Genomic DNA, 26,978 nt, shown 5'->3' on the forward strand with positions numbered 1-26,978 from the left:
TCTGTGCAAAGCGTGTATTCCACATGGTTGCAACAAGATCTCCACATTCTCTTCTTACAGCGTGATGTTGATACTCCTCCCATGGAGAGTTGTGGTATGTGTGTGTGTCTCTGTGCCCCACTGCCCTGGCCTTGAATCTGGGTGGGTCTGTGACCACAGCTTAATTGGTACTGTACACACAGACTTAAGGAGTGGGCTTATAAAAGGGGATGCACCTTCTGCCTGTCCCCATTCTGTGAGGAAGGCCAGGCCACTTGAAGAGGCCCTGAGTCGTAGCATTCTGGCTGATAGCCCCAGCTGAGGCCCCAGCCACGCTCAGGAACAGCCATCAGACGTGAGTGAAGAAGCCGTCCGGGTAACCCCTGCCCCAACCATCTGGCTGCAGCTACACAAGGAACCCTGAGTGATAACCTCAGCGAAGCCCCATCAACCCCAGAACCGGGAGAGACAATAAATGGTGGTGGTTATTTCTTTCTTTTTTTTTTTTTTTAATTGAGATATAATTGACATATTACATTACATTAGTTTCAGGCATACAACATAATGATTTTATATTTGTTTATCCTCTGAAATGATCACTGCAGTAAGTCTAGTTAACATCCATCTCCACTCATAGTTGCAAAGGATGGTTGTCGTTTGAAGCTACTGAGTTTTTTGGGTGATTGCTTATGCAGTAATAGGTAACTGGAACAGGAGCTAATGCATACTTACATTCTCTCAGGTCCTCACCTTCCTTTTTTGTCAAGTTACAGAATTGGACCAAAATATCTCTAAGGTTTGTTCTGTTAGTTCTGTCAAAGGAGACCAGAATTCCTGCTTATGAAATCCTGCCTGGTTGTTGCCCACCACCATAACTGTATGATCCCACATGCTGGGAAACCTCGGCTGCACATTCTCCTTATACTCACCTGGGGCTTCTGCTTGGAATGCCTATTTGGACCGAGTTATAGACAGATCTCTAAAATTCTTTTTACCCTTTTCTCTTGAAACCTAACAGAGTGGTGGTTATGACCAGTGAGCCTCCTATTCCATATTTCCTTTCCCCTGATACTCCAGTCTGCTGAACCTTCTAGGAATGGCAGTTACCTCTGGCCGTGATCTTTGCACCATCTGTATGGGAGGAAAGAGAATGAACCAGAGAGAGGAAGACTATCAGGGTGGTCCTACTGTTTATCATTGAAGTAATTTAAAGATACACAAGATGCTAGTTGTCTACCTTTTAACCTGAGTGAGGTAACATGGATGCATTCACTTTGTGATGATTCATTGTATTGTACTACAATTTATGCACTTTCCTGCATGTGTATTAAATAGCAATAAAAAGTTAGAAAAATGAGGCTCATGAGTTCAATTTTGTAATAGAAAAGATTATGATTTACTAATAAGTAGAAAGGAAATTTGTCGGAATAAAATGATTATTTCATCTTTGATGCGTAGCAAAATGGTTGGCTCATAATAAGCCCTCAAAAACATTTACTGAATGAATGAATAAACCATGTAAAAAAAGAATACATGCAGGGAAAACAATTAGAAGTTAATATCAATACAGCAAAATGCTAATAGTGTTGGATTAGGGTGGGGGCATTATGGGTAATTGTTATCTCTACTTTTCTAAGTTTTTAATTTTATGATTATGTTCCATATTTTTTAATTATATAAGTTTGGGACTAAAGAATGGATGATTGTTTTTCAGCATTAATTTTTTAAAAATTCTCTGAGCAGTCACAGGTGTTAAGCTTATAAATAATGAATATTATCTTATGCCCCTTAGAGCAGAGATATAAATCGCTGTTAGGAAAGAGACTTCGTCCTTGAATACTTCATCGAGCAGATGCTCTTGTTTATCAAGATCAGAAATCCTATTCCAAGTTGGGTATGTGTTCATACCCATTTGCAAGAATGGATGATTTTAATGTCGGTGGGTTTGCTAATCGCACAAGGTGCTTCTGTGGTGGTAATTTCTCACTTGCTTCTTTCATAGCGACATTTCACACTGCAGTCACCCCACAGGTAGGAAGATCATGAATGCTTTGTCCGGGTCAATGCAGTTTGCTCAGGGTGACTTCCCCTGTTGTCTGGCTGGAGGGTGACCCACTGTTGACTAAAGTCCCTTGACCAGCACAGTGAGACGGGTGACTCTTCTCTCGTTTTATGACAGCAGAACTCTGTTCTATTCTCATTCTTCTTTGCTGGATTCTTGGGGGTCTTGCTACCTTTTTTGGTGCCATTTTTGCTGTTCCTGCTGCCAAGGGCTTGCATGTTTATTTTTTATATTTCTATTTTTGCATTTCTGTTAAAGTTTGACAGTTGATACTACCTGTAGCCAGCCTCTGACTCAGTCCAGAACAAATAGAAGTTCCCCTTTTATCTGCATCCTAGAAACTGCATATCATCTCAGTGATTTATTTTTGTCTTCAAGATTACCCTTTTTTTGGTCATTTTAAACTAGATGTTTTTTTGAGGATTGGGAAGGATAGGGTTAGAGAAATTACACATTGATATTCTTTTTTTTAAATTAATTAATTATTTATTTTGGCTGCGCTGGGTCTTAGTTGCGGCATGCGGGATCTAGTTGCGGCATGCGGGATCTTTGTTGCGCCATGCGAACTCTTAGTTGCAGCATGCATGTGACATCTAGTTCCCCAACCAGGGATCGATTTCAGACCCCCCCTGCATTGGGAGCATCGAAGTGTACCCACTGGACCACCAGGGAAGTCCCCACATTAATATTCTAGACACACATACCCCTGGAAACTTTTTCTGATAAAGAAGAAACAAAGTTTTTATTTCAAGCTCTTTTTGTGTCAACTTCTAATGTTCTCACCTGTGATCACTAAAGAGATTTGTATAATACTTGTGCTAAGTTTCTCTTTTAAATTTTAAAAAATTTTGGAAGTATTTTTGGATTTACTTTAAAAAAAATCATTTTAATTGAGGTATGACCCATAATATGCACAAATCTTAAATGTATACTCAGTAAATTTTGACATATGTTTGTCCCTGTGTAACTACCACCCAGGTCAAGATATAGAATGTTTTTGGTACCCAGAAGGCTCCATGGTACATCCTCCTAGTCAGTACCCCCTCCCAAAGGTAATCTTTTAAAAGTCAGAACTTTTCTATCAACAGAGTTGATTTTGCCTCTTCTTGAACTTCATGTATATGAAAGTATATGGTGTGTATTCTCTTGTTTCTATTATATTTTCTTTAGCTTATAATCTATGAGAAATATCCATGTTCTCACTATGTAGTATTCCGTTGTATGAATACATACTATTTATTTTTCCATTCCACTGTTGATGGACATTTTGGTTATTTCCAATTAAAATATCTGAAGTGCTCTTTTGAAAAGACAGATTTGGTTTTTATGAACACATAACGTATGGTTTTATTCTCTAATGTTTTGCAGACTATTACTTGGTATACATTTTTATTTTCTCCTCTAATAGGTGTAACATTTTGATACTCTTAATGAAAATAACTCTACTTGTTTGTCTCTCCTCTCGCACGTCATTTTTTCCCCATACTTCTCCCCATGGTACTTGAACCACTAGTAAAGGAAAGACACTGAAGCAGTGTGTTCACTGGAAAGACAGAATTTTAGAGTTTTTAGGCCTTTGTTGAGAGCATCTGGTTGTTACTTCCCCCTACGTATGAGCACCAAAGGAATCGCATGACTTACCCGAGAGCAGACAGCCAGTCAGTGATACAGCTGAGACCCATGGGTTGTGAATTCCATTCACAGAGCTCACTTGAATGGGTGAGCCAGGTTGCTCACTTGAATGGGTGGGGAAAGTGCCAAAAGATTTCTCTTTGAAACAAAAATGAAAAGAAATGATTTAATCCTTTCAAAATGTAATTGAGAAATAAGTGTTAAACTACCACAATGTACTGTTTAACCCAGTTAATTCATTCTGAGACATTTGTCCTAAAGAAGTAATCTAAAACACATCTGCAAACCGCAGCCAGCAGATCAAATCAGGCCCACCACCCATTTTTGTACAGTCAGCAAACCAAGAATGGTTTTAACCTTTTTCAATGGTTTTTAAAAAAAAATCAAAAGAGTGATATTTTATGACATATGAAAATTATATGAAATTCAGATATCAGTGTTCATAAGTAAAATGTTATTGGAACATAGCCACATTCATTTGTTTATTGCTGCTTTCAAGCTACAATATCAGAGTTGAGGAGTTGCGACAAAGGCCATATGGCCTGCAGAGCCTAAAATATTTACTGATCTGACCCTTTACAGAAAAAGTTTGCTGACCCTAGATGTAAAAACAGGAAAAGCTATGTGCACGAAAACATTTATTTGAGCATTCTTTAATAATAATAAAAAGCATGAAAATGTCAAACCAAGGGTCTGATTATTTAAATTATAATTTAATAAATTTGTATGTTATTTGACTATTAAAATTGTAATTCTAAAAACTGTATACCAGCATAAAAATTCTTATTACTTGAGAAGTTTAAAAGGAAAAAAATCCTTGATGCCTCATTTGTGTGAACAAATGTAAAGACTAAAAATAATTTGCAGAAACAATCATGACTATAATGCCATCAATAATTTATAGCTATCAATAATTTTTACAACATTTCTGCAATATTATTTTCTATTTTAATGAGAAATAAAAACCTGGCACTAGTTTCTTATCCATCATCTTCAGAGAATGTGATGTTTTACTTAATATTCTGAATGGTAGTTACAGTAGATGAGCTATCCTTATTCAAGGAATTCTAAAATGGTAGGTTGGGAGGGACCTTAATTTTCTCTGGTTTAGTGCTTACATGTTATAGTTGAGGGATTGATATTGAAGTTAAAAAAATACAATAATTTTTATTCTCTCAAAACTTAAGAATTTGTCAGTAAATGCATTAACTTGAATGTATAAAATGGCAGTATGTAACTATGTTTCAAAAACCATATGCTTTCCCCTCTGAAGTCAAATTCAGCTTAATTTAAATGATCTATTTATTTATTTATGTATATTTATTTATTTTTTTTGGCTGTGTTGGTTCTTCGTTGCTGTGCGCGGGCTTTCTCTAGCTGCGCGCAGACTTTCTCTAGTTGCCGCGAGCGGGGCCTACTCTTTGTTGCGGCGCGCGGGCTTCTCATTGCAGTGGCTTCTCTTGTTGCGGAGCACAGGCTCTAGGCGCACGGGCTTCAGTAGTTGTGGCATGCAGGCTTCAGTAGTTGTGCCTCGTGGGCTCTAGAGCGCAGGCTCAGTAGTTGTGGCACACGGACTTAGTTGCTCCGTGGCATGTGGGATCTTCCCGGACCAGAGCTCAAACCTGTGTCCACTGCATTGGCAGGCGGATTCTTAACCACTGCGCCACCAGGGAAGTCCCTAAATGATCAATTTAAATGCACAATCTGATCCCACCCCACTGTCTCATACCTATTTCCTAGTCCTCTTGTATGTAAATACCAGATTCTAACAAGACTGATTTATTCTTTTTCCAATGACTGCCAAGTGTACCTTGTATATCCTTCTATTCTTTAGCATTCATGGTCCCTGACTCTCACTTGGTGCTTAGCCAAAGTTGCTTTGTTCTGTTAAGCGGGTATATTAATTTTCTATTGCTGCTGTGACAAAGTACCACAGACTTAGTGATTTAAAGCAGCACAAATTTATCATCTTGCAGTTCTGGAGGTCAGAAGTCTAAAATGCGTCTTCCTGCACTAAAATCAATGTATCCACAAGGCTGCATTCCTTCTGGAGGCTGCAGGGGAGAACCCCTTTCCTTGGCCAGCTGCTGGAGGCCACCTGCATTCCGTGCCTTGTGGTCCCTTCATCTTCAAAGCCAACAGCGTGGTATCTCCATGTCTCTCTTTCTCTGACTCTGTGGTTTTCCTGCCTCCTTCCTATAAAGGCCCTGTAATTACATTGGGCTCTTTTGGATAATCTCCCAATCTCAAGATCCTTAATTTAATTACATCTGAAAAGTCTCTTTAGCTATGTAAAGTAACATATTCACAGATTTCAGAGATTAGGGTGTGGGCATTTTTGGAGGACAGTTATTCTGCCTACCACGGTGTGTGTGAGTTTTAATTTTTTTCTCTTTGCAGTAGTAATAATATATGCTTATGGTAGACCATTTAGAAAATGTAATTAAACAAAACAAAGAAAAAGCCCAATCACCCAAAGGGATTTACTTAAGCATTTTGATAAACTGATCTCCCCCTTTATGTTTTATTTGATTCTTGAATGAAATCTCTTGATAAACTTGATAGATTTTCCCTCTTACTTCTACCCATCAATAATTCTCAGACTATTTCTTATTTAACAATTCAAATCAATTCATGCAGTTCATTTCCTTTCAGCCTTTGAAATGGTACCCTGCATACTAATGACTCCCATGCACTTGTTGAGAAAGAACTTTCCTGGAATGCAGGCTGTCCACTGCAGTGATGTGATGTCCAGGAAGCCTGCCATCTCTGAGTCACCTCACAGAGGGGCTCAGAAAAATGTGAGGAAAGCAAGTATCTGGAAAATGAGAAGTGGATGTACCATTTCTTTTATAGAAAGAGACAATTTTCTACTAAACATTTAGAAATATTGTGTATATACTACACTTGTTCTAAAATTTATTTTCATATCTTTTGTGATGATACATGTCTCCTATTTTTAGAGGTTTGTTGGACATGATGCTTTTAGATGATACTTCCTACAACACTCAACTACAGAACTGTATTCATTAGGGTTTGGAGGGGAAAAAAAACAAAGAGTCATTTGGGACATTATCCAATGGAGTTTTAGTTTAAAGGAGCAAGGTTTAAATCTTTTCACCATTTAAGTGTCCTGAGGATAGAATAGTCTATAGACAGTAGAACTCATGGTTGGTACGGTCCAGAAGGGATTTTGTTTTATCAATACATCAGTACTTCTATATTGTGTTCACCTCCCTCCCTCCCAATCTCTCTCTCTCTCTCTCTTTCACTCCCTCCCTTTTTTTAAAAAATGTTTATTTATTTATTTATCTATTTATTTGGTTGCACCAGGTCTTAGTTCCAGCAGGTGGGCTCCTTAGTTGTAGCATATGAGCTCTTAGTTGCAGCATGCATGTGGGATCTAGTTTCCTGACCAGGGATTGAACCCCGGCCCCCTGCATTGGGAGTGCGGAGTCTTAACCACTGTGCCACCAGGGAAGTCCCCTTCCTTCCTTTTTAAACTCACGATAGCTATAAATAATTTGATATAGTACACTTGTTTAATATCTTATTTAAAAATAATTAGGGGAGTATGTTGCTTTTTCATTTTTCCAAGTTGAAGTTGGAAGCTTATTTTAGTTTGCAAGTTCTTACTCTTTTCTTCCAGTTTGACTGAGATATAATTGACATACAGCACTAAATTTAAGGCATACAGCATAATGATTTGACTTACATACATCATGAAATGGTGACCACAGTAAGTTTAGTGAACCTCCATCATCTCATATAGATACAAAATTAGAGAAATAGAAAAAAAATTTTTTTCCTTGTGATGAGAACTCAAGATTTACTCTCTTAACACCTTTGTTATATAACAGACAACAGTGTTAATTATATTGATCATGTTGTACATTACATTCCTAGTACTTACTTATCTTATAACTGGAAGTTTGTACCTTTTGACCACCTTCATCCAATTCCCCTCTTCTCTCCTCCCCCGCCTCTGGTAACCACAAATCCAATTTCTTTTCTGTGAGTTTGTTTGTTTATTTTGGAAGTATAATTGACCTACCACCCTATGTTAGTTCCTGTTACACAACATAGTGATTCGATATTTCTATACATTTCAAAATTCTTTTAAGAAAAGTTACCAGGTTGCTCAAAGTGCTGCAACAGCGGACCATCATATAAGGCTTGGTGCCCAAACCTGAGGAACTCTCAACTGAATAGCATCTCTTGAGCATTTGAACCTAGTGTAGGTCCTTGCAGGCTTTCAGAGGGCTGGCCTAAGAAACTCATGCTCACTCTGCACTTAGCCCCTTTCCCATATGATACACATCAGGGAGAGCAAGGAATGAAGGGACGGGGGGTGGTGAGGAATAGCAGTAGCTAAAGTAATGGCAGTTTCACCTGTTCCCCAACCCTCATTCCCACAGGGCATCATGAAAAGGGCCAGGTGACCCGTACACACATAGTGGGTTGCATTAAAGGACAGGAACTTGGAGCTTAGGGAACATAAATCTTTTATAAAGAACAATTATTAACAATAAGATATTGTTAATATATCTTATACAGTACTTTTTTTTTTTTTTTTTTTGCTGTTATTATACTGTACGTTTGCTCTGGAGGGAGACACTATCTCATCCAAAGCTGTTCGCTATACAGACAATCTTGAAAAGATAATCCAGAACACAGACTTTCAGTGTCTTGGCTTTTAAGATATACGAAAATATGAGAGACCAATGGAGAATTGTCTACCAACACTATTTTGTCTATATATATCAATATATATTTATTATCTGTCTTCCCCAAAGAGTATTAAGCTCCATGTGAGTAGAGTTTTTTGTCTGTTTTGTTCAATTCTCTATCTGCAGTGCCTAGAACAGTGCCTGGCATACAGCAGATGCTCAATAAGTATTTGTTGGATAAACTAATGAATGGATGAGTATGAATTATTTAATCAATTTCCTAATGATGGGAATGAGGAGAAAAAAATAACCTTGGTATGTGTATTTCTATTAATATACTGACTGGTGTTTAGATATTACCTTTATGTTGTGAAAGTAAATTTCCATTTTAACACTAATCTTTATTAAAGCCACCTGATTTGATAATATACACATTTAAAGAAAAGCCATGGAAAAGGAGATTTTTTACCGAAACATGCTATAGGTTTTATTGCGGTTGGGGGCTTTTGAAACAAAGACATGTGTAGGCACATATCAGTAATAACAGTGAATGCACAGCATATTGAGTTATGATATACCACATGGATTTAATTAAAATGTCAGCTGCATTTTTTTTTTACTGTGAGTCTAGGTGGTTAGATTCAATTTTGTTAATTGCAATATTTGACTACAAATTTTCCATTTGTCCCTTGGGTTTATGTAATTCTCCCAATTGTATCAAAAATGAGAATATTCATCTCTTTGAATATTCATAGGTTGTATTAAGTTATGGTGCAATGTTGGGCTGTGTTACAGTTTAAGAAAGAGTGGGGTGGGAGATTAGTTCTGCCACTAATGAACTTTATAACCTTGAACAAGTCCCTGAATGTCTGTACCACATTTTCCATTGTACTTTGAAGATCAGAATAGTTGCTTTATAATGTTCCAATTCTAGATCTTTTTCCATTTTGGATACTCACACAACTGTCTTTTATTGTGATTCTGTTTTCAGGTGATGTCCTTGTTGCCGTGAACGATGTAGATGTGACCTCTGAGAACATAGAGAGAGTTCTATCTTGCATTCCTGGACCTATGCAGGTGTGGACATTCTTTTTCTGTGTTTTATGATGAATTACATGAAATAAGTTTTTGTGCTATCTTTTTATGAAATTCTGAAAATAGTCATGTATAATGGGCGAATTATACTTAACATGCTAGGATATTTCTAAAATTTTAGCTCTTAGAGATTGTTCCAAAAAGAGAGAAATATCTACAAGAACAATAATAACATACATAATGACCAACTTGCCATTATAAGTACCATACCTGCTGATGAAAATCCAATTCCTAGAAAAGCCATTTAAAATAGTCATGGAATTTTCTATGTTCTCACTTAGTAAAATCATAATTGCTATAAATTTTTTTATTGTGGTTTTGTTTATTTTAAATGCTATACTATTTTCTTGATTTTTTTTCTTTTTTGTTATCTAGTTTAGCCTTACTCCTGAGCTTTTAGCTTAATGAATTATTTTTCATTCCTTGTAGGTAAAAATAAATCTCTTTCATAATAAGTTATTTTGATTCTCTAAGCATTGACATTTTGTATTACAGATGACATTTTTATGTCATTAGATGTATTTTTTCTTTTTTAGTTTTGTTTTTTTAAATTTAATTTTTTTTTTACACAGCAGGTTCTTATTAGTCATCAGTTTTATACACATCAGTATATACATGTCAATCCCAATCTCCCAATTCATCACACCACCACCACCACCCCCTGCCACTTTCCCCCCTCAGTTTCCATACGTTTGTTCTCTACATCTGTGTCTCAACTTCTGCCCTGCAAACCGGTTCATCTGTACCATTTTTCTAGGTTTCACATACATGCGTTAGTATACGATATTTGTTTTTCTCTTTCTGACTTACTTCACTCTGTATGACAGTCTCTAGATCCATCCTCGGTTAGATGTATTTTTAAAATGCTATACCTCCTGTTTAAGAATGTTCTGCTCTTGTTATCATCAGGAATTGGCTTTCTCTCTTTCGAGGGGTAGGGACGGTGATATGTTTTAGACAGGTTAGAGACTCCATCAGGCAGTGAGAGGATGAAGCAAGTTTCAGATTGATCAGGATGAAGAACAGAATGCCTGATAAATCAGAATCATATCTGCATCTGATTTGAGATTCTGAAATAATAGGACCCATTATGAAATTTCTTGTTTTCTAAGAAAAAAGACTCCTGTTATGTTTACTTCCTTCTCTTAACACACACACACACACACACACACACACACACACACACACACAGGTGCTCTGTAAATTTAGCTATCTTCAGAAATGCAAAATGAAAGTGCTAGAATAACTGTGGTAGCCAGTGACTAGCAATGTCTAGGAGTGGATAGAGAGATGGGGATGGAGGTGGGGTGCTGTGTGAAATAATAGCAATCAGGCGGACATAGTGCTTCAGTAGGGTGTGCTGGTATCCCCTTTAGTTGCTAGATGAGGGGAGGAACAGGGATGGGCCAAGGTACTAGGGCACCTTAAGGGGTCCAGACAGCAGCTGTTTGCCAGTCAGTAATGAAGAATCACAGTATTTTAATGACTGAAACAGTGTCACCCAAGTAAACTGGCTGCGTATCAGCCCCAAGTGAGGGCTCCTCCTTTCTTGCCTATGTCAGTGGCAGGTGTCCTGTCAGTACTACCAAAGTTCAACCACATCTGTTCTGTCCTCAAAAAAAGAATTATGTTTCCAGTGGAGTCACATTATACTTATATTTAATTAACATTTGTAAATTCAGCTATGCACCCTTGGCAGAAAAAGAAGAAAAAGAAATAATGATTTAAATATTTTTGGACCAATTTCATCCACATTTCCATGTCCTCATTAAGCGTGAAATAGCAGTGTATCTGCTGTCTGCCTGGTTTGCCTTACAACTGCATTAAATGTGGTTCTGTGCTTAAACATACACACACACACACACACACACACACACACACACACACAAATATATGTATTTGTATATATATTTATGTTTATTTTATATATTTTTTTAACAACATGGCTCTTCAGTGCCAATTCTTACATCTTGTGCAGAAATGAGGAAACAGCAATTTGTTTTGAAGACAGAAGAAAAACTGTTGTGAGTTGGAATTAGCCTATTGAGAGAGTATGTTGTACTCCAGCACGGCCTTGCCTTCCTACTGCAATTTCAAGGGGATTTTGACTATATACAACCTGAGAATTGGGAAGGGAACTAGTGTTTGTATGTGCCATCAAGTGTGTCAGTGCTTTGCTAATAGCATTCCCTTTGATAATTTCATTTGTTCCCCATAACAGTCTGTAAGAATCTGATCATTTGTATTCCTGTTTTATACATGAGAAAAAAAAATCTGAGAGAGAGTTAATGATTTGTCCAAGGGTGCAGAATTAATAACTCAGAGCTAGAACTGAAACTGACTCCAGAGCGTGATACTCCCATTTCACACACAACCTGGGTGGATCTTTGTGTCTGCATCCCCTTGTTCTTGTTGGGCCAGAACTAACTGCAGTGGACTTGTCTCAGAAAAAGCTGTTCTACCTGGTTTGTGTCTATGGCATTTGAAACCCTTATGCAAGCAATAAGGGGAGAGGAATGCTGGTTTATAAAGAATACCTTAGCAGACTTAACATTTAAATTTGGAAATAGCCAACAGTAACATTTTAAACTTAGAGTATAAAAATAGCCTGAAAGCCTTCTTGTCATCCAACAGAAGATGCCCTGGAGGAGAGTATAATGTGGTAGAAAGGTCACTGAGGAGAAGGAGGGCAGATCTCTATTTTAAACCTCGCTCTGAGCAAGTTTCCAAACTCTTCTGGGTTTCAGTTTCCTCATTTATAATCAGAGGGGATTTGAGAGAATAAATCTCTGAACCCCATTCCAACTCTACAGTTCTGTGTTTGAATTTTAAATAAGTTCTGTTATAAATAGTTTCAGAACACCAGGATGAAATCCAGAGGCAAAGCCTATATACTACATGAGGCACAAAGAGCCCAAATCGTTTCTTTTGAAGCCAGGTTTTAAGATTCTGCAAAACAATCATCTTAGATTCTTCAAAAATGTTAATGTCATGAAAGAAAAAAAGGCTGGACAACTGTTTTAGACTAAGACAGACTGAACTAACATACAACCAAATGCAGTGACTAATCCTTTATTGATCCTGTAGTGCACTTAGGAACAGCTGTATTGGGATATTTGGGGAAATTTGAATACAGCCTTTACTAGAGAATAGTATTGTGTTTAATATTAAAATTCTTAAGTATCATAATTGTATTTGGTTTTGTATCCTTAGGAGACATGGACTAAAGTACTTAGCAATGAAGCATTAAAATAGCTGCAAATAATTCTCAGGTAGTTCAGGCAAAAATTTTTTTTAAATAGAGAGAGAGGGTGAGGATGGAAGGAGAGGGGAGTCACACAAGCGAGAAGAGTGGGAGGAAGCAAATGTGGCAAAATTGCTGAAACTGCGTGAGAAATATATGCATAATCGTACACATCTTGCAACTTTCCGTAGGTTTAACATTTTTTGAATAAAAAGTTGTGGGTTTAAAAAAAAATGTCTTAAAAATTCAAAATGACAAGAACAAAGGTGCAAGTACTTTTCTAATTACTGACTTTTGTGACCTTGACCTGTTGTCACAGCTCTGTTCACTCATTTATTCAACAAGCACATAATGATGCAGTTATGCCATCCCCTCCCCTGGCTTGATCAGGAAACTTGGGTCCAAACATTGCAGTTGACCGGGATTGATTGCATTAAGCCCTGGGCCATCACCGTGTTTCCTGGAACTTTGGAGGAAACCAACTCCTTTTCTGGGAGATCAGCCTGCAGAACATTCATCTTATACTCTCAGCTTTCAAGTACTTCTTAGGCCTAAGAGAGAGGAGAAAAGGCTTCTTAAAGGAGATGACACTTGAGTAGGATATTTTAACTTTTATTATTTCTTTGTTCCACAAAAAGTGGTGCTCATATATATTGTGGAAAGATTAGGAAATAGGCAAATTTTTAAAAAAAGTATTTGTAAGTGTTTTTTTTATTCTCAGAACCCAGAAGTCACCAGCTATGTCAGTGTTTTAAAGAAGAAGACTGATGTGATCAGATTTGCATTTAGGAATGTATCCCTCTGGGTGGGACTGGAGGTTGGGAAACCAGGTGGTCAGCTTTCCAGTAGTTCAGAAGAGAAGGGGTGAAGGCCTGAGCAAAGGCCTTGCTGTGGATATGGAGGAAAAGGAGTAGATTAGATTTAAAGTATGGGAAGTAAAGAGGACAGTACTTCCTGCAGGAGAGAGCGGAGTCCAAGATGCCTTCCAAGTTTTGTCTTGAGTAATCTTGTGAGATCACCCGGAAGAGGAGGATGGAAGAGAGAGAATTTGCTGAGCCACGTAGACTCAATTCCTTCAGAGTTTTGACTAAGGAATATTCAGAGCATCTGCCAGAAAGGAGAAAAGATCAGACACATGGAGAGCAACGAAGAAGTTGTGAGAGAGAGTGCAGACCATGGGGCAGAAGTGAGAGTGTGGTCTGGCTCTGGAGCTGCTTCAGATTCTGACAGCCTCCCCGGGTCCCATGTGTGAAGAGGATGGCATGGTAGCTAATGGGGAAAAAGGGTCGGTTGGTTGGTTTGTCAGAGGCTGAAGAGACATTGCTTGTCATGTGGGGTGGGTTGGAGGTGGGAGTAGAGAGAGGATATAATTAAAGCAACAAGATTTTGGAAGTGGTGAGTTATAGAGAGCATATCCTTGGACCTGAGGTAAGACATATCAGCTCCTGAACTGAGGGGCCGGGGTGGGGGTGGGGGATCGAGGAAAGAAAGGATGGGAAAATTGCACAAGTAAGAAAACCTTTTGAGGGAGACAGGAGATGATGAAACTTGTCACCAGTTAATGTCCATGGAGGAACAACAGAAAACACTTTTTATAAGAAGCCTCATATAAACCCAACAGAAAAACCCTCTTTATAAGAGCCTTCATATGAACTCTTATAAAAACCTTTTTTTATAAGAAGCTATAAACTATCTTATATCAGATGCTTCTTAATAAAAGTGTTTTCCTGTAAAACGCATAGTATCCTTAATATTTACATATATCAACCCCTTTTTAAAAATGGCACTTAACTCTTAATTTGGTTGTCTGTCTTACCCATTTATCATTTTATCAAGACAACCAGATTTCCTGACATTTATAGCTACTTAACATGTAAGCATTTCAGAATGTCTTGTTAAAGTGTAGTTATCTTTGCATTATGGAGCCAACTTTACTTAAATCAGAAGAATGGTGGGTAAGATAGTTCCTTAAAGAATGTTAATGGATAGTTCTGTAGTTTGTGTATTTGTTTGAGTTTTTGTCATGCTGAGGGGAAAAGGTTCTTGCCCCACAGAAAAGAAGTTCTGATGTTTGCCAAGTGTAGCATTAAAGTTAGTTTTCAAGTGTGTCGTTCTTCACCAAGCATAGCAAACCACTCTTAAATTTTAGGTTGCCGTTGCTGCCTAAAGTAAAATTGGTAAATTTTTATTTTAAGTCTACCAACTCATTTCCTTTTGTCATTCTTGGTGAGTCATACCCTATCTTTTGACCTCTCCACCCACAAGAATCTCAACTGGAGAAGATGCCCTCCCTTCTGTCTCTTCGGGCACATATTTCTTTCTCTGAGGACCACTGGGGCGCACAGCTCTCACAGACGTTCCAGCCGATGCAGCCCGCCTCTGTGACACCTGCTCCCCTAGGATGTCGCTCATCTCCTGCTTCCTACAGTCAGATTTCTCACCCTCCACTCCATTCATATACCTAGTTCCTCCCCAAAGCCCAGTGCTGGGGACAATCTTCAAAGCTCCCCTCTATATTGGTACAAAGTCTGCACTCGGGATTTCCCCCAATTTGAAAGATTTCTCACATTCCCAAGGAACACCGTCAAAGACTCCCATATATTTTCTTTTGGACGCTCCTAAATCCTCCTTCTCAAATGAAAGAACCCCCTGAGCTCCAAGCCATTTTTACTTCATTGGATCCTTGTTCAAGGATTTAATATGTTTATGCTTATGCTTATATTTTTACTTATGTATACATATATTGAGCATTACCCACTAGAACAGATGCCATCCTCAGAACATAGTCTTTCAGGCCATATAATGCTTCCATGTTGCTTGTTTGGGTCAAAACCTCACACCAAATATTCTTTTTCACATATTTCTAAGATTATGTTGGAAACAGTGTCTCTTCATCTCTCCTCACCTTATCCTTATATTAATTTTCCTCAGATAACTCTTGATTGTTCTCATATAGGATCTCTAACTTTTTATGTTTTTGTTTAGCTTACTTAATATTTTCCCCCCAAATATACTAGTGTTCTATTAGCCTTTTTAGATACAGTGTTCTAATAATACCAAGGGCCCATTTTTCAACATCAAGTTTACAGAAAACATTAAAAATTAGTAAAGGTTGATCTTTTCCATTTGGAATATTAAATGTTTTGTAAAGAAACATGATCGTTTGGCCTCAGAAAAATTTCATGAGGAACTTCTCCCTTCCTACTCTCTAGTCATGACCTGGTTCATCTTAGCTCTGAATATATATATATTGATGAATTTAGACCTCATGTCTCTTTTCTACTTGTTAATAAAATAAAATCTGAAACTTATTTTTTAAAATTATTTATTTATCTGGCCATGCCAGGTCTTAGTTGCAGCACGCAGGATCTTTAGTTGCGACGTGTGGAATCTTTACTTGATATGCCGAATCTTTAGTTGATATGCGGGATCTTCTAGTTTCAGCATGCAGGCTCTTAGTTGCTGCATGTGGGATCTAGTTCCCTGACCAGGGATTGAACCTGGGCCTCCTGCATTGGGAGCATGAATTCTTAACCGCTGGACCACCAGGGAAGTCCGAGAAACTTATTTTAGAAAATATGTTTATTTCACTAAATTCACTTAGGTAGACAAAGATAACTTAGTGCCTCTGAAGCGCCAGACAGCTACATATAAGCAAAATTGAATACAACCATAAATAGTCACTCTTTGCCAACCAAAAAAAGTATATCTAGATATTTCTTCATTTGAAAGCTTTTATTCATCAGGATAGATTTATTTTACAGTATAATACTAACAATAGTTAGATGGGCTGATGGGATTATGAATGAATTTTAAAAAATAATATCCTTAACATTTTTGATAAATATGTATGGCTCATTTTTTAAAGGAGTGATAGTAGTAATATATTCATATTTATCATATAAAGTTGGCCTTGAAAATAGTACCTCTTTTAATAAATTATTAAAAATAGGTATTGTTTATTATTGTCTTCATAATAATTTTTAAATGTTTCCTCTCAAAATGCAACTTACTGCATACAAACAATTTTATCTTCTTTTAAATATTGACATTTCCTTTTTCCCCCAGTTTTTTGAGGTATGATTGACAAATAAAAATCATATATGTTTAGGTTGTACAGTGTGATGATTTAATATCCTATATTGACCAGACTTCTTTATTCTTGATCAAGCATGAATTTATTTTTTGACTTTTAAAATTTAATCTAATTAAAGGAGTCATTGCACTTTAATGTCTAAATTTAAAATTTTATAGGTTGTTACAGTTAGAATGTCCTGTCTTACTTATCTGTATTCTGATAAGACTTTAAACATTAGGAACATTTTGTGCCTATATAGCTTGTGATGATGTCCTTGCTACACAAAATTAACTATATTTAGTGAAAAGTTCTTTTAGTCAAGATACACACTGGTGCTTCTTTGAAGTAAGCAAGTTATCTTTGGCCAGCTGGCATCTAGACACATATCTCCTTTTTCAAGGAAAGTTAATTGAGAAGTGGAAGCTACCTTTCAACAACTGGAAAATGGCCACATTCTGGACTCTTACCAATCTTGTTTGACATCAGGCCATGAAATTAAAACTATCTTGACAAAACTGATAGATAGTCTTCTTGGGGTCATGGTTCAAGATCTGGCATGTTGATGGTTTTTACTGTCCTTAGCCTTTATTTTAAAAGACCACAAAGAGTGTCTAAGAGAAGAATATTTGAATATCACCTCACTTGAAAGGAGAGCTAATTCTGGTTATAAGAGGTTGCTTTTAATCCTGAATCTCTTCCTTTCACCTTCCCCAGATGAGTCAGTGCTATTACCATTCTTAATGTAATGTTACTCTCTATTATGCTATCAGATCATACTAATTTTTGTTTTTCCATGGCATTTCTTGTATTTGTTGTCAGTACTTGGAATAAAATGATTAAGTTTAAACTAATGAACTTATATATAGAGAATTATATATTCTTAATAAATATTTGTAATAATATGCGCCAGATACTGTCCTAGGACCTGGAGATACAAATATAAATAGAATACACAGTCCCAGCCATCAAGGAGCCCATACTCTAGAATGATTTTTATGCATACTGTGCGTACCTGAGTGAATGTGCATGTACAGATCCTTTGTGAAAACCACAGCTGATTTTCCCTTGTTGAAAAATCAACACATTTTAATTTTTTAAAGGTGAAACTGACATTCGAAAATGCATATGCTGTGAAAAAGCAAACAACTCAACCAAGACAGAAAAAGGCGCAGTCAAACACAAGTGATTTAATCAAACTTCCATGGGGGGACGAGGACAAAGATACCCAGCAGAATATTCTAAACACTCCTCACATCGTTATGTATCTCACACTACAGCTCGACTCGGAAACATCAAAGGAAGAGGTGAGTGTCTTCTCAAAAGTGCAAAGGAAAAAAGTAAGTACCTTTTTATAGTCTTCCAAATGATTCTCAGTCATTCTGTGTCTTAGGTTTTTGGTATGTCTCTTACACACAGCAGTCTTCAAATTGACAAGCTCAGTGGGTCCATTTATAGAGATTACTGAAATATTTGAATTTGTTTCTTCTACCTTCTTTAAAAATTTCTATTTGAATTGCTTTTTCCATGATATTTTTTAAACTAAACTTGGTTGCTTGTATCATTATTATTCTTGCTGTATATTCTTATTTCTATCTTGTGATTACTCTAAAAATTTTATATTTCTCTTAACAGATTCTAAAGTTAAATAATATCTTAACCCCTTTTCAAAATAATTCAAGACCCTTAGTACACCTTAACTCCAATTTTCCCCTCTTCACCTACATGCTATTGTCGTCAATCTTTCAGTGCTATCATTTTTTTAAATTCCACAAGTTGGGCATAATTATACTATTAGTACTACTAATTATTATCATATTTTATACATTATAAAATATATAAACTATATATGATAAAATGCATATTTTGTACATCGTATTTTGTACAGATGAGTCATCTTTAAATTTACATATATGCTTGCCATTTCCTTTATTCACTATTCTTAAATCTCAGGCTGACCTTATTTGATCATTTTTCTTCTTCCTAAAACATATACTTTAGGCATCTCTTTTTAATGAAAATCTGTTGGTGATAATTTCTTTTTGTTGTTATTTATTTGATGATGTCTTTTTCACCTCTTCTTGAAAGGTAGCTTTATAATTATACATTGTGAGAATAGGCCAGTCGCTATAACAAACAATCCTAATGTCTCAGTGGCTTAAAATAGTAAAAATTTATTTCTCATTTCAATGTACATGTTCCTGGTCAAATGGCTCAATGATTTGAGCCCTTCATCCAGTGGTTCCATTATTCCCAAGCACTTCAGAGTCCTCTCTTGGATCTTTTCCATCTAGTTGGCCAATAAGAGAAGAGAGAAAGCATGCAATATCACATGGGACATTTCAGAGGCCTAGCTTAAAAGTAGGAACATCACTTCTGCTCATGTTCCAATGCCTAGAACTAGTTATATAGTCTCTCCCAGTGCAAGAAGGTGAGAAATATAGTCTTCCTGTGTGGCCAGGAAGAAGATGAAGTCGACACATAGCATTACTTATGCCAACTAGGTAGAAAGTTATTTTCTCTAATCTGTTCGAAGATAGTATTTCTTTGTCTTCTGACTTATGATTGCTGTTAATAAGTCTACAGTTGGTCATTTCTTTTAAGGAATCTGTCTTTTATTTTCTTTGTTCAGTTTCTTGCTTCTGGTATGTTCAAACTATTTTTTAACCTCTCCATAGTGTTTTTTTTGTTTGTTTGCTTAAACATTCCTATTTTTATTTTTAGAAGTTCCTGAAAAGTTTTTAACTAATCCACATGCAAATCTGCCATGCTATTCCCAGTAGTCTTTTGTTGTTTCCTTGTCTTAGTGATTCTATATATTATTTCTCTAAGCATCTCATACGTAGCTCTTCTTCATTCTATATCTTCCCATTCCAATATCTCTAAGTGCTAATGGGGACTCTGACTTGTTGTGGCTTACCTTGTTATTTCCTTGGGTATCATTGACTAAACTTACTGCTTGATTTTATCTTTGGGAGTCCTGTGGTTCTAAATGGGAAATGCCTTCCTTCAAAGAGAATTTGCTTCTTCTGCTTCTATCACTGACATGGAGCACTTAAGCCTCACTAAAGGGTCTAGGTTTAATGCAGTGGTCCTAGGCCCAGCTCACCTACCTAGCCACTGGCCCAATGCTCAGTGTCCTGACTGAAGACACTGTAGGTATCAGCCCTCAAGACAACCTGCCTCTGTCCTTCTGCCCACTACTCACCACTCCCAGCTGAGGCCCCAGCTTGCTTTGCTGTGCTGGGGAAGGGGGTTGGAAAGGTATGGAGAAGATGTCTTTGGAAGGTATGGAGAAGATATCATTGGAAACCTCTCTACTTGTTATATATCCAGCAGTTTAACAAGTATGTTTTGGCCATGAATCCAGTTGCTTTACAGCACAAGGGTCTCAGAGCATCTAGTTTACCATAATGCTTTGAGCAGAAGCGAGATCTAAAAAGTTTTTACCTAGTTTACATTTCTTTCCTTTTTGAAATCCTTGCAGCCTATACTCTCAATGCCAAACCCATTTTATCCAAAGGGTGTATTTCCTTGTGTTGTTTCTTCATATGTCAAAATTTAGCCAATAATTGAACTGGAAAGGAAGGGATTTACTTCTACATATTTTTATAATTTTCTGTGTTCTGAAAAATACATGGAGACCTAGAGTTGATAATTCTAATTTCTTGCACGTTTTACTAGTCCTTTGTATCTTTAGAACAATAAGAAATTTAACCATGTATTAAATAGAACACACAACATATTTCTGGGATGGTAGCATCCTGAATCTTTCAAGGTCATCTTGGAGTAGGATAGTGCTGAGGCCTTTTGTTATCCTTGCCTTTCTTTCCATGGGAAAATGTGTAGATATTTCTTTAGTGAACAGGTTTCTGTCTGTGACAGCCCTGTATCAACACTGTAATTAGGAGAGGCTTTTTATTCTTACTGAACAGAGTGGAAACTGCTGCAAATGCATGCTACTAACGAGTGCTTTAAAATACAGCTAATTAAATTGGTTAGGAACTGTAGAGCTTGCCAGGTCTTGAATTGTGAGGCTTTCTGGTCTGGTCACAGCAGAGGTTGGAATAGAGACTTTCTCAAATGACCTTTGTATTCTGGTATTACTTATTTTACAATTAAATGTCATAGGGTCATTTTGTTTTCATGTGAGTTACATATTTAATAACAGCTTGTTTTCTTCAAGTTACAAGATTTGGACATTTTTAAAAAAATGAATCAAAGACTATATAGTTATTTGTTTAAAGTGGTGTTTGGTATTTGGCTAAATACAGTAAGTTTATTTACCAGTTAAGGTTTAAATTTATTAAGTAGACATAACAGAAGATCTTCACTGGTGTTTGAGTTAATTTCTAGAGATAAAATGTTTTATAATATTTTTACATTATTACAGAAATTTTGAGTTGTTAGGCAGACTGTATTTGGCCACATAATTCCATAGCAATTTTCATATACTGAATGTGCTTAATAAGTATAAAAAACAGATGTGTCCAGTTTGTCATTATTTGTATTTTATCCTAATGTAAAAGTTGCGAAGGCATGGACTCCAAGTCACATAATTATTTCGTATAAAGAGAGACCAAAGCAAAGTGTAGAATGCTCTTTAGAGAGAGAACCAAAGAAAAGATACAGTATTTTAAGAGTTTGGGCTTTCAATAATGGCTATGTTAATATTTATGAATATTGTTATTAAGTAGCATAACTGGAAATTACTCTGAATTCTCTATGGTTTCTATCTAGAAATTTTAATTTTGCCTGCTTTTAATTTGTCTTGTGAGAAAAATAGCATGTTGCTTTAAGTAATAGCAAAAAAGTGAGGCAGAGAATGATTCAGTCCGTCATGTAAAAGTACTAGCAATGCACATCTTGATTTTGCAATTTATAAAAATGAAATTTTTTAAAAACTGTGTGTTTCCTGGGAATATGCTCTTCTTGAAAATAGAAAACTATTAAGCATTTTGTGAAAAATCTTATGGATTTAGTATTTTCCGTAATTTAAAATGTCTCTCTTTTAAAGTTTGAATACAGATTAATTTGTGGTGGGCAAACGATTTCAAATTTAAACAGAAGATTTTATAATATCATAATACTTCTTTCTTCCTATCTGCATGACTTTAATTTAATTTTGTATTCTCACTCTGTAAGTTTAATTGCAGGCTTGTCTTGTGTTTAAATAAAGATTTAATGGTGTCACCAAAGATGAAGCTTATCTTAAAGACTCCTAAAATTTACATTTGGTGTCTGTGTGCATATGCAACCACAGGAGATAAGAATATCTATATAACGAAATATAAATATTTTAATTTATTGTAAAGGGAGATTAATGTTTGAAACACTGTTTGCAATTAGTTGTAATTATTCCAACTAATCGCTATCCTACTCAGCATATGTATCATGACTAATTTTGACAGTCTCTAACTTATTTTCAAATGTGGTATTTTAAATACTAGGTAATGTGTTAAAATTCCAGGCATATAAAAAAAAAAAATTCCAGGCATACTCCTCTCCTTATGTTTGAATAAACCTCCCACTGAAGCTGAAAGGAATCTTTTTATTTTTTCCTTAATTTGAAGTCTGAACTTGCCATGAAAAATATAACGGTTGGAAAATTTGGGGGGAATTGACATTTCTATTTCTTTTTATTTAACAGCAGGAAATCCTATATCATTATCCAGTATCTGATGCATCTCAGAAACTTAAAAGTGTGAGAGGGATATTTCTCACACTCTGTGACATGTTGGAAAATGTAACTGGGACACAAGTTACTAGGTAATAATTGATTTTTATTTAGCTTTAATTCTCTTTCTCCCAAGTTCTTTACCTTAATTCTGACAAACAAAATACTAATACAGGTATCTATTATACAAATATATTTGTATCTATAATGTAAATATTTATATGGCAGATAATGATGTCTGCAGATATTTTGTTTCTCACCTAGGTTATTTCTACTAATCATCTATTTAAAATGTAAGTTCTGAGAACAGCTGTAGATCTGGATGTTTTGGACTTTAACAAACTTAGATTAATGACTCTACTTTAGACTTTCTTCATGAAGGCAGTCTCTCTTAAGCACAGCATTATGATGAGTTTGGGCTTTTTTATGACTTTATCTTGATTATTAACTTGCTTGACAATAGCTTTCTGGTTGGTAAGGATGACTGAATACTGAATTTTTCATATAGTTCAAAATATTTTGTTCTGTTCTTAGAACAATGATAGAAAACACACAATACACATACACTTTAGGAAGAGTATTCAGAAGGCAGTATCTGTGCAAGTTCACTCAGTGATGGATAAGCAAACTGGTGTTAAATAACCTTTTGAAAGTCGATTATAGAGCCACACATCCCATTCCATGTTGATTTATCAAGTCTTGACTTTGAAATATTATAGTTAACTTATGGAAAAAGGGGGCTCAAAGTTTTCTGAGTTTCGTTTTTGCTTTATTTCATAAAACAGATCTATAGATTATAAACCATTTTTCTTCCTTAATATTTCAACAATTTTAGACTTTACCAAAAAAGTTTATCTCAAACTTTAAAAGCTCCTTAATATTGATAGAATATCAAATTGGATTTTCTAGGCTTTAAATTTTCTTTTCCCATCTTCTGATTAAAATGACACCTCTAGGATTTTTTTTTTTTTTGAAGTATATAGTTGGCTTACAATGTCGTGTCATTTTCAGGTATACAGCACAGTGATTCAGTTATACACACACACATATATATATTCTTTTTCAGATTCTTTTCCCTCTATAATAGGTAATTACAAAATATTGAGTGTAGTTCCTTGTGCTCTATAGTAGGTCCTTGTCTAGGATTTTAATAGATGGGATCTGCAAGATAACGGGAAGAATTTCCTTGTTTTTCTAAATGAAAGTGATGTTTAACTCTGGGATTTTTAGTATAATGTATATAGAAAAGATTAGTTCATTTCAGAATACTTGTAACCGAGGCTCCATTTAGTCTATAAATTCATATTTATAAAAGCATGTGATAGGCCTTTTACATTTTTTTTAATTGCTTTATTGAGATATAGTTCATATATCATACAATTCACCCACTTAAAGTGTACAATTCAATGGTTTTTGTATATTCAAAGATATGTGAAACCATCACCAGACTCAGTTTTAGAACATTTTTTTATCTCAAAGAGGAACCCTGTACCTTTTAGCTATCAATGCACCTACCCCACCCAAGCCCTAAACAACCCCTAATCTACTTTCTGTCTCTATAGATTTCGCTATTCTGGACATTTCCTAAGAATGGAATTGAAATATGTCGTTATTTGTGACTAGCTTCTTTCACTTAGCATAATGTTTCTAAGGTGCAGGACTCATTTTTAATCTTATTCGTAAGAAAATGTGTTTAAGTTTCCCCATGTGGATTTTATTTTATTTTTCTCCAAAGTATAGAAATTTTACTTCATATTTAGACCTTGTTAGCTAAAATATGCGTTAGACATGTGGAAACCAGTAAATATAGAGAGAAAAACTTTTTTGTGAAAGAATATGAAAATAATTATTATTTCAGGGATTCCGTAGCAACATATCTTTTGTTGCATACACTGTTTTGAAACTATAGTGAAATGAATTATGAGTATAAAGGAGTCTAATATTTGTCTAAAAGTATATGCATTTTTAAAACTTTATTAAGGCAGAAGTAATATCCCTTTAAAAAAATCTATTTAGCAATTCATATTTAAAATCCCACACACTTATCTACTGTAGTATAGAAGTACACTATATCCTAGGACTCAACAGATAAAGACTGATGGGTGTATTTTAATTTCAAAGAAAACACTAAATATGTATATATATTTTTTTAATTTTTAAAAATTATGTTTAATTTTAAAGTAGTTTTAAAAAGAAGTATCTGATCAGTTAAGAAAACATGGAAAATATAAAAACAAATGGAAAAAATTAAAATGATCCCAAAGTCTACCACTCAAAGATAACCACCACAGATTCCACGAGGCAAAGGACTTGGCTGATCTTGTTCATTTCTGTAACTCCAGGGCCCAGGCATGTAGTAAGTGCTCAGTAAATATTGCTAAATTAAATGATAACCTTTCACTTAATTTTTTCCATCTATTTTATACAAATGGAATCATATTCTACCTACTGTATTGTAACTTTTTTTGTGTGGCAGTATATCATTTAACATTTTCCCAAATCAATAAATGTTATTTTACATTATATTTTTATTTTATCTTCTTCCCACCACCTACCCACACTATAAGAAGGAATCATGTTCTCTGTATTTCCACAGTTTATTGTTGTATCTCTCTTTTAGAAAACATTTAATTTGTTTTCCAACTTCATTGAAGTACAGTAAATTGCACATATGTAAAATGTATAATTTGATCGTTATTGACATGGTATAGACCCTGAAACTATCACCATCATGAATATAGCCATCACTCCAAACATTTCCTTGAGAATATGTTTAAATCTGACTTATATTTTGGTTACTTGTTTACGTATCTGTGTACCATACTGAATGATCATCTTTTGAGCTGGGACCACATCTTTGTTTCTTTGTAATCTCTTTTAGTAAATCATGTTCATAAATAGACAATCAGAAAAGATTTGTTAAATTAAAACACTGGGATGGAAGCTTTCTTTTGAAAAATAAAATTGCATATAGTCAGTTAATGTTAGGAAAAGAATTTCAACATATTTTTGCTGTAATGGGTCTACTTTTGTTTGACCTAGAGTTTTTTGTGGGTTTTTATATTTCAGAATATGTTTTTGTTGTACAATTCCTTGCGTTTTCTGTGTGGCAGGTATATGCCAAGAAATTTGCTGATTAAGCGTGCATTTCTTAAATCATACCATATGTAATCTTTTATGAATGACTGTTTATAATTTTATGACATTTAAAGATGTTCTAATTTCATTTTGACTCTATTTCTTCTTAGCTCATCCCTTCTTTTAAATGGGAAACAAATTCATGTAGCTTATTGGAAAGAATCTGACAAGCTGTTGTTAATTGGCCTGCCTGCTGAGGAGTAAGTTGAGATTTTTGTTTACCTTAAAATCATTTCTAAAATACTGCTAACAAAGTCTGTTTCATTAAAATGATGACACTTTTGTCAAAGGTAAATTCAAGAAGTTTTACGATTTAAAGGTTTGCTGCACTAGTATAATGACTACCTGTGTTCATTTGGTATGAATAGTACAGAAAGGTACCGGGAAGGCCCAGCTAGACCAATTAGTAAGGGCTGTCAATACACTTTCCTCTGAGATATGGCCAGTACAGAGGTGGCTGAGAGATGAGCTTGTCCTCTGCTCAAACTTTTGACAGTATCGTGGTTTGGATTTTGCATGTTTACAGTTTTTTACTGTTGGTGATTTTAGAGAATTAAGGGTCAGCAGAAAGGTGTTTTGCCTCGACATTGAGCACCTTTGACCAAATAATGAATATTTATCTTTAAAGTGACTTCTCTAATGGTATGTCTTATATTATCATGGTCTCCTTCTTAACTTTTTTGCAAGTATTTTGAAAAATGTCTTATTTTAATAGTTGGAGGTAAGAGCAGGGCTGACCATTTATACATTTGGTAGAAGTGAGTTACTAAATCCAGCCCACACTCAAGGGGAAGAGTATCAAACAATTGTGGACTTGTTTTAACACCACAAAGAGGAATTCCAAAGGAGGCTGCAGTGAAAAATATCAAAATTATTATGTTTTAAAGTGGTCTTTAATTTTGGACAGAAAGAGATATGATCTATCATAAATGTGGGATTCAAAACTTTTAACATGAGGGGACAGTGGTGCCATTATATATGTTAAATGATGGCTCTCTCTTACCAGCTAATGTGCATTTTTCTGTCTAAAAACCCTGCTCGGAGACTGCCCTATGCCAACAGGTTGGATCGTGAAAAACTGAGTTGTTTTGAAAGAACAAGAATCGGAGAACATCCAGAATAAGATAACTTAGGGTGTGGTGGCAGGGTGAAACATCTGCCTTTGGACTTTCATAGTAGCCCAAAACGCAAAAGACAAGACACAGATAATACAATGGTGAGATAAGGTAGCTAGCGTGGGCAGTTAGACAGCAGAGAGGAAGGCCCAGCTAAGGAACTGAGCAGAGGCTGCTTCCCCACTTTCTGATGCCACCAGCCAGATTAGTTAGGCAGACAGAGGCAGTTTCCAGGAGAGGTTTTACCCTGAAGCCAAAAAAGGACTGTCACTGCTGAGCTCTGGATCCAGG

General features: G+C 35.7%; 1 protein-coding gene across 4 annotated transcripts in view; it reads left to right on the forward strand.

The window, feature by feature from the left end:
• Positions 1–26,978, forward strand: part of INTU (inturned planar cell polarity protein) — a 79,786-nt gene that overhangs the window by 24,822 nt on the left and 27,986 nt on the right. For all 4 annotated transcript variants that reach the window (XM_033419393.2, XM_004265117.3, XM_033419394.2 and 1 more), the window contains exons 3-6: positions 9,335–9,420; positions 17,861–18,064; positions 22,408–22,526; positions 25,683–25,772. In XM_033419393.2, the coding sequence (XP_033275284.1) occupies positions 9,335–9,420; positions 17,861–18,064; positions 22,408–22,526; positions 25,683–25,772 (499 nt within the window). The remainder of the gene's footprint in view (positions 1–9,334; positions 9,421–17,860; positions 18,065–22,407; positions 22,527–25,682; positions 25,773–26,978) is intronic.

The sequence above is a fragment of the Orcinus orca genome, chromosome 4, assembly GCF_937001465.1.
Source record: "Orcinus orca chromosome 4, mOrcOrc1.1, whole genome shotgun sequence".
NCBI lineage: Eukaryota > Metazoa > Chordata > Mammalia > Artiodactyla > Delphinidae > Orcinus > Orcinus orca.